General features: G+C 39.6%; 1 protein-coding gene across 1 annotated transcript in view; it reads left to right on the top strand.

Annotated features, from left to right (window-relative positions):
• Window positions 1–4,994: 4,994 nt before the first annotated feature.
• The window catches only part of cnstb (consortin, connexin sorting protein b), a 40,173-nt gene continuing 32,326 nt past the window's right edge, over window positions 4,995–12,841 (top strand). The window contains exons 1-2 of the mRNA XM_075458752.1: window positions 4,995–5,219; window positions 11,008–11,588. Coding sequence (XP_075314867.1) covers window positions 11,501–11,588 — 88 coding nt within the window. The 5' untranslated portion in view covers window positions 4,995–5,219; window positions 11,008–11,500. The remainder of the gene's footprint in view (window positions 5,220–11,007; window positions 11,589–12,841) is intronic.

The raw sequence follows: 12,841 nt of genomic DNA on the forward strand, positions 1-12,841 counted from the left end.
GAGGCGACGTAAGAAGCGGTGGCGAAAAGCGCCACAGCAGAGAGCCTTGAAAGGATTCTAAGCTGAAATATAAAATGAGGACTTGGCTGAACTTTTGTGTTTTATCTTGTACTACTGGTTCACTATCCCTGAACATTTTGGACTATCCATCCATTCATTTTCTATACTCACTGAATCCGTTGGTTGGGTCGCGGGGTACACCTTGGACAGGCTGCTAGTCCATCACAGGGCCACACAGTGAGAGACAAACCAGACAAACAACCACACAGACGCTCACACTCACTCCTAAGGACAATTTTAGAGACACCAATTAACCTAACATGCATGTTTTTTGGGGAGGAAGCCGGAGTACCCGGAGAGAACCCACGCATACACGGGGAGAACATGCAAACTCGTTCATGTTCAAAAGTTGAACTCACCACACCACCATGCAGCCCTTTTGGACTAGGGATTCAAAATTTGTCTCCCACACCTGTTTCACTTTACACACACATTATGTTCTTCAGTATCATAACGCCTTTAATTGCTTTAGATTAGTAGTGCAACATGTCAGTTTCAAACAATAGGGACACGTCTGCCTTCACATAAAGAAATATTTTGATTGCCTCTTTTCTGTCAACAATACATGAATTATACGCACACAAGTTCTCTGTCTCTTAACCTACATAGCAACATGTGAGAGCTTTTTCTCGTTTGTTTTATAATTATGCAATATAACTAAAGCCATCGGTTATTGCTCAATGTAGCATCTAATGCTAATGAGATATTTTAGTGTAGCCGAAGGACAAATATTGTAACCTTTCCTATCCTTGTAAAGAATGTGCTGCATATAAAAAACATCAATGTTTTGCTGTAAGAGATATGTAAAGTGCACACCAATGACACAGTCTTGGTTCTTTGGTGCTGATTTTCTGAAAAGTCTTCCTTTCGGTTAAATATGACACAGACAGTAAATGCAGTTCCTACTGGTAGCTGCACAGGTAATTACAGCCCTGAAATCAAGCTATTATATAAATGGGATAATAGTCTGATTTCACTTTGTTGTAGCAATTTTTGTTTGGATACAAAGCTTTTGGCTGTCCTAAACTGATGACCTGATCAGTCATATTTGGTGAAGAGAAGGTTTGGCAATCACTGTTATTTTCCTCTGTGTACGAAAGGAAAGTGTACTACCCCTGGTGCCATTTTGTAGATAGATTTAGGTGCTTAAATAGTTACAATAGTGTATTTCATTATTCGAAAAAACATATAAAGGGAAAAAAAATGGCTTCATACTGAAAAGGATGCTGGGTCGAGGAAAACATCTTGAAGTGATCTCTATAAATTGTGGGCGCTGACTGTGCTGTCGGAAGCTACGAGTGAGGAATTGTTGTACATTGAAGTCACCACCCATAGAAGCATACAGTAATTGTGAATCTTTTTTTTCTCTTCAGCGGATGGTTGGTCCTTCATCAATAAACTGGCTGTTTAAACGCATTAGTAAATGATTTTGGAGGCAGAATAAAAAACGTGACTTCTGACTTTCAGTGTAATGGAGAAGTGATTACGGAAATAGCGTCATTATGTTTGAAGAGCCTTGTGGCTTGGAGCCAACCAGAGAGGATGCACTGATGCACGGTAATCGGTGAACAATGTTGACCTAGATCAGTGCAATTGAAAATACAGGGAAGCAACACACACACACAGAATGATTGTGAATCATATGAATCAGCATGTAAGTCACTGTGAATGAATTATTACAGCTCTCAGTTTGTTTTTATTTTTAGACACTGAAAACTGTGTATGTTTGATTAGTTCAAATTAAAGTCATTACACTGTTCATTGTGTGTTCATCACATTCGTGTCTGTACATGTTATCAGAAAGAAGGAATTTTTACACGTTCATGTTTGTTTACTGGATTACTGTGCACAGAGAAAGGAATTGAATTTTCCTCTGCAAGTTTGGGATGCAGTCACAACAGGGTGGGTTTTCCAGTTGTCAATGGCAAGTGAAAAGGTAATGAGAGCAAGCAGAGTTCAGCCCTACAGCGGCCAAATTATATAGGTGGCGTTGTTAAAGCAGACAGAGAAAAACTGTAAAGAAACACGCAAACACACGCGCCTCCTTCCCTGACGTTGCCCTTCCTCTCTTTCTGCTCCACTTCCTCGTTGTTTTTCCTCATCTGAAGTTCCAAAAGACCAGCAGGAGACCACAGTCGTTTATTCAGCATATGTGCAAGTACCACAAATTCACACGCTTATTCTGAATGTGGGGGAAGCGGGACATTTGATTTGCGAGAAAATTCTTCCTATGGGATCAGGTTAGCTTTTGGAAGCGCAAATCAAGTTTCCTTTCCTTTGAAAGAACAATGTAAGAATAGACTAAGTCTAGTTTGCACATGAAAATTATTTTTCAGTACATTTTTAGGGGAAAATGTAGGAGAATAGTTACCATGACATTCCTGCTTGTTTGCATTGGCATACAGGCTAGATATTTTCAGGAAGGCTTAAAGAAAGTTTGGGTTAATCCTTTTGCTATTTCTACATCAATTAAGAAATGAAAAGCTGTAGAGTTGATTTGCATTATAAAGACGTTACTGTGGCCCTGCAAAATGTTCTCAAGGGAGCTCCCAATTTAAATTAAACATTTAGCAAAGCACAATACCACTTTTTTCCAACCGATACAATACCGATACTTGGATCTGAGTACTTGCCGATACCGAGTACCGATACTTCTACCACAAAAAAAATGCAATGAATTGGAAGACAGGTTTCGGTCTCACTAGCCTGACCACAATGTTCCTGATTAGCTCGACATCTCCCCGAGCCGCCAATCTAAAAAAATACAACAAAAATGACAAGCCACCCTCTTCATGCAATTAATTGGTATCGTTTCATGGTATTGGTTAACTTTAAAGAGTACGAGTATAGGTATATTAGAATAGTATCGGTATCGGTTCATCCCTAGAAACATTCTTAGTAAAGATACGGCAAATACATCAGAGAGACAGCAGGAAGATGGAGAGGGATGGTCAACAGGTTTAGGAAATTAAATGCACTGCTGAGCTCTGCAATATAAAAAGGCCTAGATGTCCAAAGACGACAACAGTGGGAGATAAACACTGGATAATTTCCAAGGTCAAGAAAAGAAAACCTCTTCAAAACATCCAGTCAAGTCGTGAACACTTTCCAAAAGGCAGGTATGTCGCTATTCAAGTCTGACATAAAGAGAAGACCTCATGAGAACAAATACATAGGGTTCACCGGATGCAAACTATTCATATTGGAATAGTCCAATTCTGTCTTTGGGGCAGATGAGACCAAGCTCAACATGTACCAAAATTCAGGGAAAAGAACTATGGAGAAGTTTTGAATTGGCTCACAATAAAAGTTTACATAATCACCTGTAAAACCTTTACAGGAAGAGAGTGATGGCACGGGCGAGCATGACCCAGCACTGGCTCAATAGTGTTTACACTGTAGATGATGTGACAGAAGACAGAGGCGGATGGATGAATTTCTGAGTTTACTGGGATACACTGAACCAAAACAATGTGAAACAGCCCAGGATTAAGAAGGTTAAGAAGTATAAAAGTCTTCAATGACTTCATCAAGATGCATTTCTCTAACTGAAGACAAAAGAAAAGAAAGATTACATTCAAATTATGAACAGAAGTCTGTACTTTGATCCCATATTCCTTCAAGAACTGTAACTCTGATATGTTTATTGATATAAGACAAACACAATTTACGCTATTTCTGGAAATAAAGTTTTGATGTATAACCCTCTTCCAGTTCTTTCCAGATTCAGTCTATCAACACTACATGTGTGGCAGACCTGCTGCATGTAATAGTACAGTTAGAATCCTCAATTTAAATGTTTTATTGAGAAATTCATATTTGCACAATATTTAGCTAATACTCTGGAGACCTGAAATTGCTAAAACCAAATTTTATCATATAAAATCAGTATAAGCTCACTTGTGAGGTTGTGTCAAATGGAAAGCATTGCACAAACACCCACTTCCTGTTTGTAGTGTATTACAAACCTTTAACATATAGTAAGACAAAGAGGTAGAAGGGGAAAGGTTTAGTAATATTAGAAATATAGACTTAAAGGATAAGACCGGTTTTTTGACATTGGGCCCTTGATTTCACATTATAGCATGATGTTCTACTCACCCCTGCTTGTTGTTTGTCATTTGGAGCTGTTCCGAAGATATTCGCGAGGCTTCTGGCTGCTCTCTTGAGATATTCGGCCATGAAACGGTTTCCTATGGGCAAGCTCATACAGGCACAAACTATGCTGTTTATAATTTATTAATTACTCTACACTAGCACTGATAACGTGGAGGTGCGTCGCTTACTTAAAAAAATCCGGGTTATTGTAATTTTGATTTTTTTGTCGTAAAGTGGGTGTTACTGACGTCATCGTCGTGCTACTGCCACAGGCAGCCCACAGACCTGCTGCCTATTTATTCATTCGGCTAAAATTCAAAATTAGTAACCCGGATTTTTTTAAGTAAGCGACGCACCTCCACGTTATCAGTGCTGGTGTAGAGTAATTAATAAATTATAAACAGCATAGTTTGTACCTGTATAAGCTTGCCCATAGGAAACCGTTTCATGGCCGAATATCTCAAGAGAGCAGCCGGACGCCTCTCGAATATCTTCGGAACAGCTCCAAATGACCAACAACAAGCAGGGGTGAGTAGAACATCATGTTATAATGTGAAATCAAGGGCCCAATGTCAAAAAACCGGTCTTATCCTTTAACCACAGTTATCAAGAACTAATCGGGCTGATAAATACTTATGTGTGTTCTCCTCTTTTGATGTAAAAGTGACAATACGATAAAGGCAACATTTTGTCATTTCCCCTGTAATCCATCGCTTGTTTTTTCAGTATAACGCCCCTTCATATAACTGCTTCTCTTGCTGTTACATAACCACCGACACAGCCAGCAGCCAGTGTGACACATCTGCCAGAAGATGGCAGCCTCGGCCCCTAGCTTAAATAAATAAATAAATAGGAATGTCATGTAGGAATATATGCATTTGCAGTGGGGAAGCAGATAAATCCCCGGATAGAAGCGTAAACAAGAAGCACGAAAGAGTATGAGAGACGGAAAGATGACAGAGTGAGCTCTCTGCGGATCCTGCTGTAGGCCGGCGGGGGAGACGGTGAAACACCGTAAAGCTGTTTCAGGGCGTTGATGTTCAGGCGATAATCATTCAGCAGTGAGTACAGCTCTCCATCCCCATACCCAGTGTTGTGCAGCTCTTCCGTTTGTTTTCAGACGTTAACAAATATGTACACCCTGGATGTGTTTCTGCCATTACAACAGGAATCTAATTAAGAGGGATTTATCAGCTGCTATTTGAAGTACTGGTTGTTACGGCAGCGTAAGGCTGGAGGGTAACAGCAACAAAACATGATGAGCCCAGTAGCTTACTTTGTACGCGCTATTAAATGGATGCTGCGGTGTTGAGTCTTTTAAGCTCAACCTCCTTCTAACGTTGATGTTCTTGTGTAAAAACGAGAGAGACTCGTATAAATTTTAAGCTAGCTGAAAAAAAAAATAAATAAAAACAAAGCAACTACGATAACGTAATTAAAGTACGTCTAACGTCCATAGCTCAATGAGCGCGAGCATCACAGTGCTCAAAACGTCTAAACTTCGTGCACACGTACGCACTGTCATCAACCCACCTGTGCGACATTTTCCTTTCTTTCTTACACTGGTAATTACGGTAATTAAGAACGGTTGGCCGGTGGTTGGAGCATCATAGCTTTTTACATTTTCGTTTTTACAGCAAACCGCATGAACTTTTTTTGTTGTCTTGTCTCAACATTTTGTGACACTTAACAGTTTTGACTGGTCAGAGCTTGGGTAGTTAGGCAGAGCTGAGAGAAACACAACGCCCTTTAAATCATTTGTGAAGTGGGTGTGTGTGGTGTTCGTTTGTCTGAGAGAAGATATACAAACTCAAAGTAGCTCAGAATTTATTAAATGGTTCAAGGACGGTTCTAGTTACACAGCGCTGTGGACCTCTCTCTGCCAGGCAGTCTGATCAGAAAAAGGGCTACCACTCTTTTGTAAAGTAAACTTTTACATTGCCATACAAATATGATGTAAATATTATTGATCAAAAAGTTGGGGAGAAGCCGTGGTTTAGACTTGGCTTTCCCTGATTGGCCCTTAGTCAAATATCAGCCTCATACCCCATCTCTGCTCCATTCAGATGTCTTTTCCCTGTGTGGGAAAACTCCTCCCTATCTCCCTGTGTCCGGTACTTTTCCACTATAGGCTTCATCCCACCTGTTTTGAGTCCCCCTGTAAGCATGTCGCAGTTTCTCTCAACACTCAAATCAGTCTCTTTCCTGTTTTAACCTTTCACAAAGTGGGGTCAATGCTTGTTGCCCTTCAAAAACAAGTGTATCAACTCTGTATAAGCACAATATATAAATGTGTACAATAAAAGATAATATTAAACCCTCAACATGTGACATATAGCAAGTGTAATTGAAAACTAAAACTGTTCATGATCAACTTTAAAGGGATAGTTCGCCTCTTTTGACATGAAGCTGTATGACATCCCATGTTAGCAATATCATTTATTAAATTTGACTTACCCCCTGCTGCGTCCTGTAAGCCGAGTTCCAGCCTCGTTTTGGCGTTGACGAAGGTAGTCCGACTAGTTGGCTGGGGCCACAAAAATAAAGCGTTTTGCTTCTCAAAACAATATGCGTTCAAAAGAGTAATACATTTGCATCACAAAATCGTTCATCCAGAAAAAGTCAGACCTCACAATTGCTTGGCGCTATTTTCTCTCCACCTTCATATCAATGCGTGCAGCCACCTGCCGATAGCCACACCTGTTTCACAGTGTTTACTGTTCGGAAGCAGGGGACTGCTCGGTCTGCACTTCGGTCTGCAGACCGTAGTGATACGAATTTCTTAAGTCAAATTTAATAAATGATATTGCTAATATGGGATGTCATACAGCTTCATGTCAAAAGAGGCGAACTATCCCTTTAAGTAATCCTACAAACTAATTTCTTTCCTCAAAAAGTATCTGGACGTGTTCTTTTAATTTAAAAAAAAGTTGAAAATTGTCCAACGATACCTAAATTTCCTGAATAAAATTATGAGAAGCGCTAACTGGCCCATTTTATCTTTACGAGGAAGCCTATTTTAAGCAAATAGGCCACGCTTTCAAATATAAGTCACACAGAAAACTGCCTACAGAAACATTCCTACCACCAGAAATGTGTCCACGTAGAACTTTAACATAGTTTTCTTTCAGGTTATGAGTTACAGAAGGGCAGGTAGAAAGAGAGGAAAAGACAGAAAGGAGAGAAAGATTAAAAACACGGCAAGGAAGCAAGACGTCCGCACAGAGGTTGGAAAAAGGAAAACGTTAATGCTCAATTGTTGCAGTTGCTTAGAAAAAAACAACGTTTTGTGTTTGACTTCACTGATTTTTTTTTCAGCTGAAGTTTGTCTTCGCCCATTTAAACCAAACACCTGGCACATTTTACCCGAAAATTGTGCAGCACCTCGGAAAGGTACTTGTTGATACTCATAACTACAAAAGAAGCACACTTATTCACATTTTTTGTTGAAAACCCCCCATAACGTGTCACCCGTTTGATAGTGTTTAAACGCGTTTACCAAAAAGGGACCCATTTTAACTGACTCCAGCCTAATTGTAGGTTGAACCTTTCTTGTCTAACTGGTTTAATTAAGGTTTCAACTTGAGTTTGAAAGTGAAGTTTTAGACAAGAAATACATCAAGAGATTTTTGACAATTTTGTTGAAAAAAAAAGATTGCAATTTGCATCTTTCATCAAAGTAGGAATGAATGTGGCTTCTATAAACAAGGGGTTGTATTGGTGCTGCAGTTGGGCTATAACAGCATTTTTTGGAACTGTGTTTAAACAAAGATCACTACAACTCTTTTATATCTCCAGTAAATATAACAATGATTCTAGTTGCTAGTTAGTTTAATATACAGGAGGCATATAGGGAAAGAGCTTTCATGTCTATCCTAAATCCACCTACCAGCACCATACATTTTAGATGACCTGTAGTAGTGCTGGGCAGTATACCGGTTCACACTGAATACCGGTTTATAATTTCGTTATGATATGAATTTTTAATATACCGCCATACCGGTGTATTTGATTACACAACGGGGGGAACGCTGCGTCGCGCGACATTGTTTGAGACGGGACCCTTTTCAGTGTTCAGCGCTTCTAAACACGCATGTTTACTGTCTATGGGTGCGAGGTGGTAATAAGCACTTGCGTTACGCGAAGGTGAAGGTGGATAGGATAGACATGGAAAGTTCCAAAATCGAAGCTGCAGAACTAGTAGAACATGCTGACACAGAAGAACTTGTACCAAAAAAGGAGCCGTGTCTGTAGTTTGGAAGTTTTTTGGTTTAAAAAAATCCGACGTCGACCAAACAACCATTTTATGCAAGTGTTGTCGGGCTACAGTTGTCGCTGGAGGTGGCAACACGAGCAATTTGCTCCATCACCTTATTAGCCGTAAGCATGTCTTAGAATGTCAAGAATGCATGAAGTTAAGGTCAGCACCCGCCACATCAGCAGGTAACACGGGGAAAGCAAAAGAAAAGTCGAGCCAAATGTCACTTCAAGACGCGTTTGCTAGAGGGACTGCCTACGACCTCATATTGATGCAAAAATATAATTATTGCAAGTTTGCACTACTTTTTTGTATTGATTTTCATAAAAGATGTTTGAAATTTGTACATTAAAAGTTCTGTATTTTGACTGCAATTGTGTTTGCATTCCGATTCCTCACTTCATTAGAATCATGAGTAGCACTTCTGTGTAAACAGCATCATTTTGTGGGGCGTTATTCTATGACGGTAAAATAGACGATCCTAAGTTAATCTACTGCAGTAATTCTGTTCTCAATCTGTAGAAAATGCTGTGAACACCTAATTATGCATGAAAAAAAAATACCGTGATATGTATTTTTGGTCATACCGCCCAGCACTAACCTGTAGTGCAGCTGGTTTTGTCCTGGATAATTTCTCAGTCGGGAAGCACGGTAGTGATTCAGAATTGGACACAGTGGGGTTAAATGTTTCTTACTGTTTCTAGATTTCATGCTGAGCCAAGCTAACCAGACAAGAGAGTGGTATTGCTCTTCCTGGGCTATTCTGTTACTCTACATTTACTGTCAGGTTCTTAAAAAGTGAACAGCATAAAGACAAATAATTAGTTTGTTATTGCATAAATTAATCCCCAAGTGATAGAACTGTAAAAGCAAACCCACAAATATCAACGTGATTAGCACAGCTTTTCAACTTAAAGGACAAGACCGTTTTTTTTGACATTGGGCCCTTGATTTCACATTATAACATGATGTTCTACTCACCCCTGCTTGTTGTTGGTAATTTGGAGCTGTTCCGAAGATATTCGAGAGGCGTCTGGCTGCTCTCTTGAGATTCGGCCATGAAACGGTTTCCTATGGGCAACGTTATACAGGCACAAACTATGCTGTTTATAATTTATTAATTACTGTACACTAGCACTGATAACGTGGAGGTGCGTCGCTTACTTAAAAAAATCCGGGTTACTGTAATTTTGAATTTTTGTCATAAAGTGGGTGTTACTGACGTCATCATCGTGCTACTACCACAGACAAACACACACAGACTTTACGACAAAAATTCAAAATTACAGTAACCCGGATTTTTTTAAGTAAGCGACGCACCTCCACGTTATCAGTGCTAGTGTACAGTAATTAATAAATTGTAAACAGCATAGTTTGTGCCTGTATAACGTTGCCCATAGGAAACTGTTTCATGGCCGAATATCTCAAGAGAGCAGCCAGACGCCTCTCGAATATCTTCGGAACAGCTCCAAATGACCAACAACAAGCAGGGGTGAGTAGAACATCATGTTACAATGTGAAATCAAGGGCCCAATGTCAAAAAAACGGTCTTGTCCTTTAAGCCTCCCTTACGTCAGTCTTGATTTCATGCTTCACTTCCTATGACTCAGTCTCTGCTCCTGGCGTTTGTTCTTTGTGTCGCATTCCATGTTGCAGAATCCATAACTTTAACATGACAGCCAACATGCTGGGTGAACGCAATAGCAGCACACAGCGTCCGTGCTCTCAGACCAATCAGGCTGAAGTGGAAGGTACATGAGGCAGAAATTTACATATCTGCCGCTTTGCTGCCCTTGCTTTATACCCTCAAGAAACAGAGGGATGGAGTTTTTGTAGGCGTTGGGAGAGGTTGTGTTTAAACCATTTAAACAAATGGAAGCAGGTGTTTATTTGTTGCACTGAAATAAACGTGTCTCTAAAACTTAAACTGTAATGCAGAGAAAAGCTACATTGGAAAAACTGAGTGAAAACTGAAAGAAATCCACAAAGACTTGGTAATACCGAGTTTGGTAAAAGATGAGTGTAATTAGTGACAGGAATAATTAGTTTGGAGTGACTTCCTTATAAAAGGTCATTCTCTGTGACGTCAGCCTAATCTACAGTTACATATGAACTCTCGGAACATGTTAAACGTCCTTATGCCAAACACGCACTAATATGTGGACTAACCACACACTGGACCAACCAGTCTCTTAGATATCTAACAATCTAATAGTCTGCTTTCATGATTCACCACAATGTTTTGTATATTTGACTAGACACTAGTCATTCTTTAGTTCAAACTCTGACGGAAGAACTGGTTATAAATTATAGAATTGTATACAGAGAGCTGTCTGTGCTGCGTGTGACATTCTAATTGCTAATTGTTTGACAACACAGTCAACTCTGAAGACTTATTCAGAATAGAGCACTCTGTCATGCCTCAGCTGGCAGTCATAGTTTAGACACAAAGACAACCCATTAAGTCAATAACATAACTGGCATTTCACCAAAAACACTGCTTCTGTTCTTCTTCCGTCTCAACAATATATTGTGCACGCACGATGCATATGTTGTGTCCTGTTTTTAAATGTGTCCAATTGTTTTGACAGCTTACTGTGGGACAAGAAAAAGAAGCCATACTGAATTCAGCTTGTAAGAGAAGAAGAAGAAGAAGGAGAAGAAAAAAAAAGGCGTAATAAACCATAAGGGATTGCCAGAGCTGGGTACGTCGTCATCCAGAGCCTTGCCTTTGTGGACTGTGGGGGACATTTCAAACCTCTCTCTTCTTTGCCACCCAGGAGAGCTGATGCAGGATTAAATCACATGCTCCGTCAAAAGTGATCACAAACCAAAGCCGCTGAAACCTCATTCTCTAGTGTTTCGAGGCGCCCTTGAACCGTTTCCTGGGGCTTACATGGGAGCAAACGTTCCAAAGTAATTTCCTTATCTCTGCTTGGAGGAAGCACTCTGATAAAACTCACACAATTAATGTTTTTCCAGTGAGGGTTTAAAAAAAAAGAAGAGGCCCAGCAACGACCTACTGGAAGATCCCTGGGAAGCTTCTGGGGGAACTTGAAGGAGGTTGCAGCTTTGACAGAGGTGATGGGTAATAAAAACACCAGCGAGCCCAAAGGTACTGCAGCAGATGTTACACAAAAAGAAGAAAGGGTGTTCGTCGATAATGTCACAGGTAAAATACATGTTTTTCTCATTAGTATGCAATGTGCAACTTTTTTATCCTCCTTTCTGTGTGTGTTTGTGCAAGTCAGGTCATTTCGTCTTTCTGTGCTTCATTATTATTGCTGTATTATGCATTATTATTTATTATTATTTATTTCATAGCACAGTACAGGACTGTTAGAACAGACAATCTGCAGAAAACTACCGATTAAAGCTTTTAAGGACAGCTCAAAGCTTATCATTCATCTGTGGAACCCGGTTTCACCCAAACTGTTACACTGTGCAGCACTTAAGAAGATCAGGATGACACTAAGCTGTAAGAAAGCCACAGCCAATACTGTTGGAATGTTGCAATGTGCGATACAGCTGCATTTGATAAGCGATGTTATATAAGAGTTACACTTACAGTGCATCGTGACTGATTGTCGCAGTCATGGTTTCAGGCCGTCAGTAAGCTTTCACATGTACCATATTCTCCGGGGGATGAGTCACACACATCCAGACACAATTTCCGGGAGGCTAACCTTTACTGCAATCACTTGCCTAACCCTTAACATGAACTCACAACCCTAACAATTTATTGCCATAAGGAAACCCCCAGAGAAAGACTGTTAAACTGAGCCAGTTTCGCTGGTTCCCTCCAGTCTATATGCTAATATCAGCTAACTGCCTTCAGCATATTAGCTTCAGTTTTACAGAGTTTCATTGTGCCTTGGAAAAAAAAGAAAATGTTGAACTATGCCAATCTGTTTCTAAATCAGAAGATACTGATAAAGAATGGCAATAAATGATGAAACAGAGACGTCTGGGATATCTTGGCTTTTCACCTCTGACATTAGTCAAGTTGCAGACTTGCTGGAAGACAAACTTCTCATATTACAGTTTCTTTGTTAAACTTTGTCTGCCAGGAAGATTCTCCAGATCTTCAAACTTCACTCTGTAGTTTTTGGAATACACAGTACTGTAGGCTCCATCTAATAAAGTTACACCAAGAGTTCTTGAAAAATCTAATAGCTACAAAGTTGTTGATAATAAATTGGACATGAATGTGTACATCTGTAATCCAGTTCTTCCAAATAAAAAATAGGTTTTAGAAATCCTCAGCATCATTCTTTGTAGAATGGATATCTATTGTTCAGGTGCAAATATATGTAACTAGAATATTACTAGTAGTAATTCCAGTTTCACAAAATAAATATATTACATATATTTAATTACTCAATAAGCTCAAGATACCTACAATGTCAATATATCTAGCATGTT

Source organism: Odontesthes bonariensis, chromosome 24, assembly GCF_027942865.1.
Source record: "Odontesthes bonariensis isolate fOdoBon6 chromosome 24, fOdoBon6.hap1, whole genome shotgun sequence".
NCBI lineage: Eukaryota > Metazoa > Chordata > Actinopteri > Atheriniformes > Atherinopsidae > Odontesthes > Odontesthes bonariensis.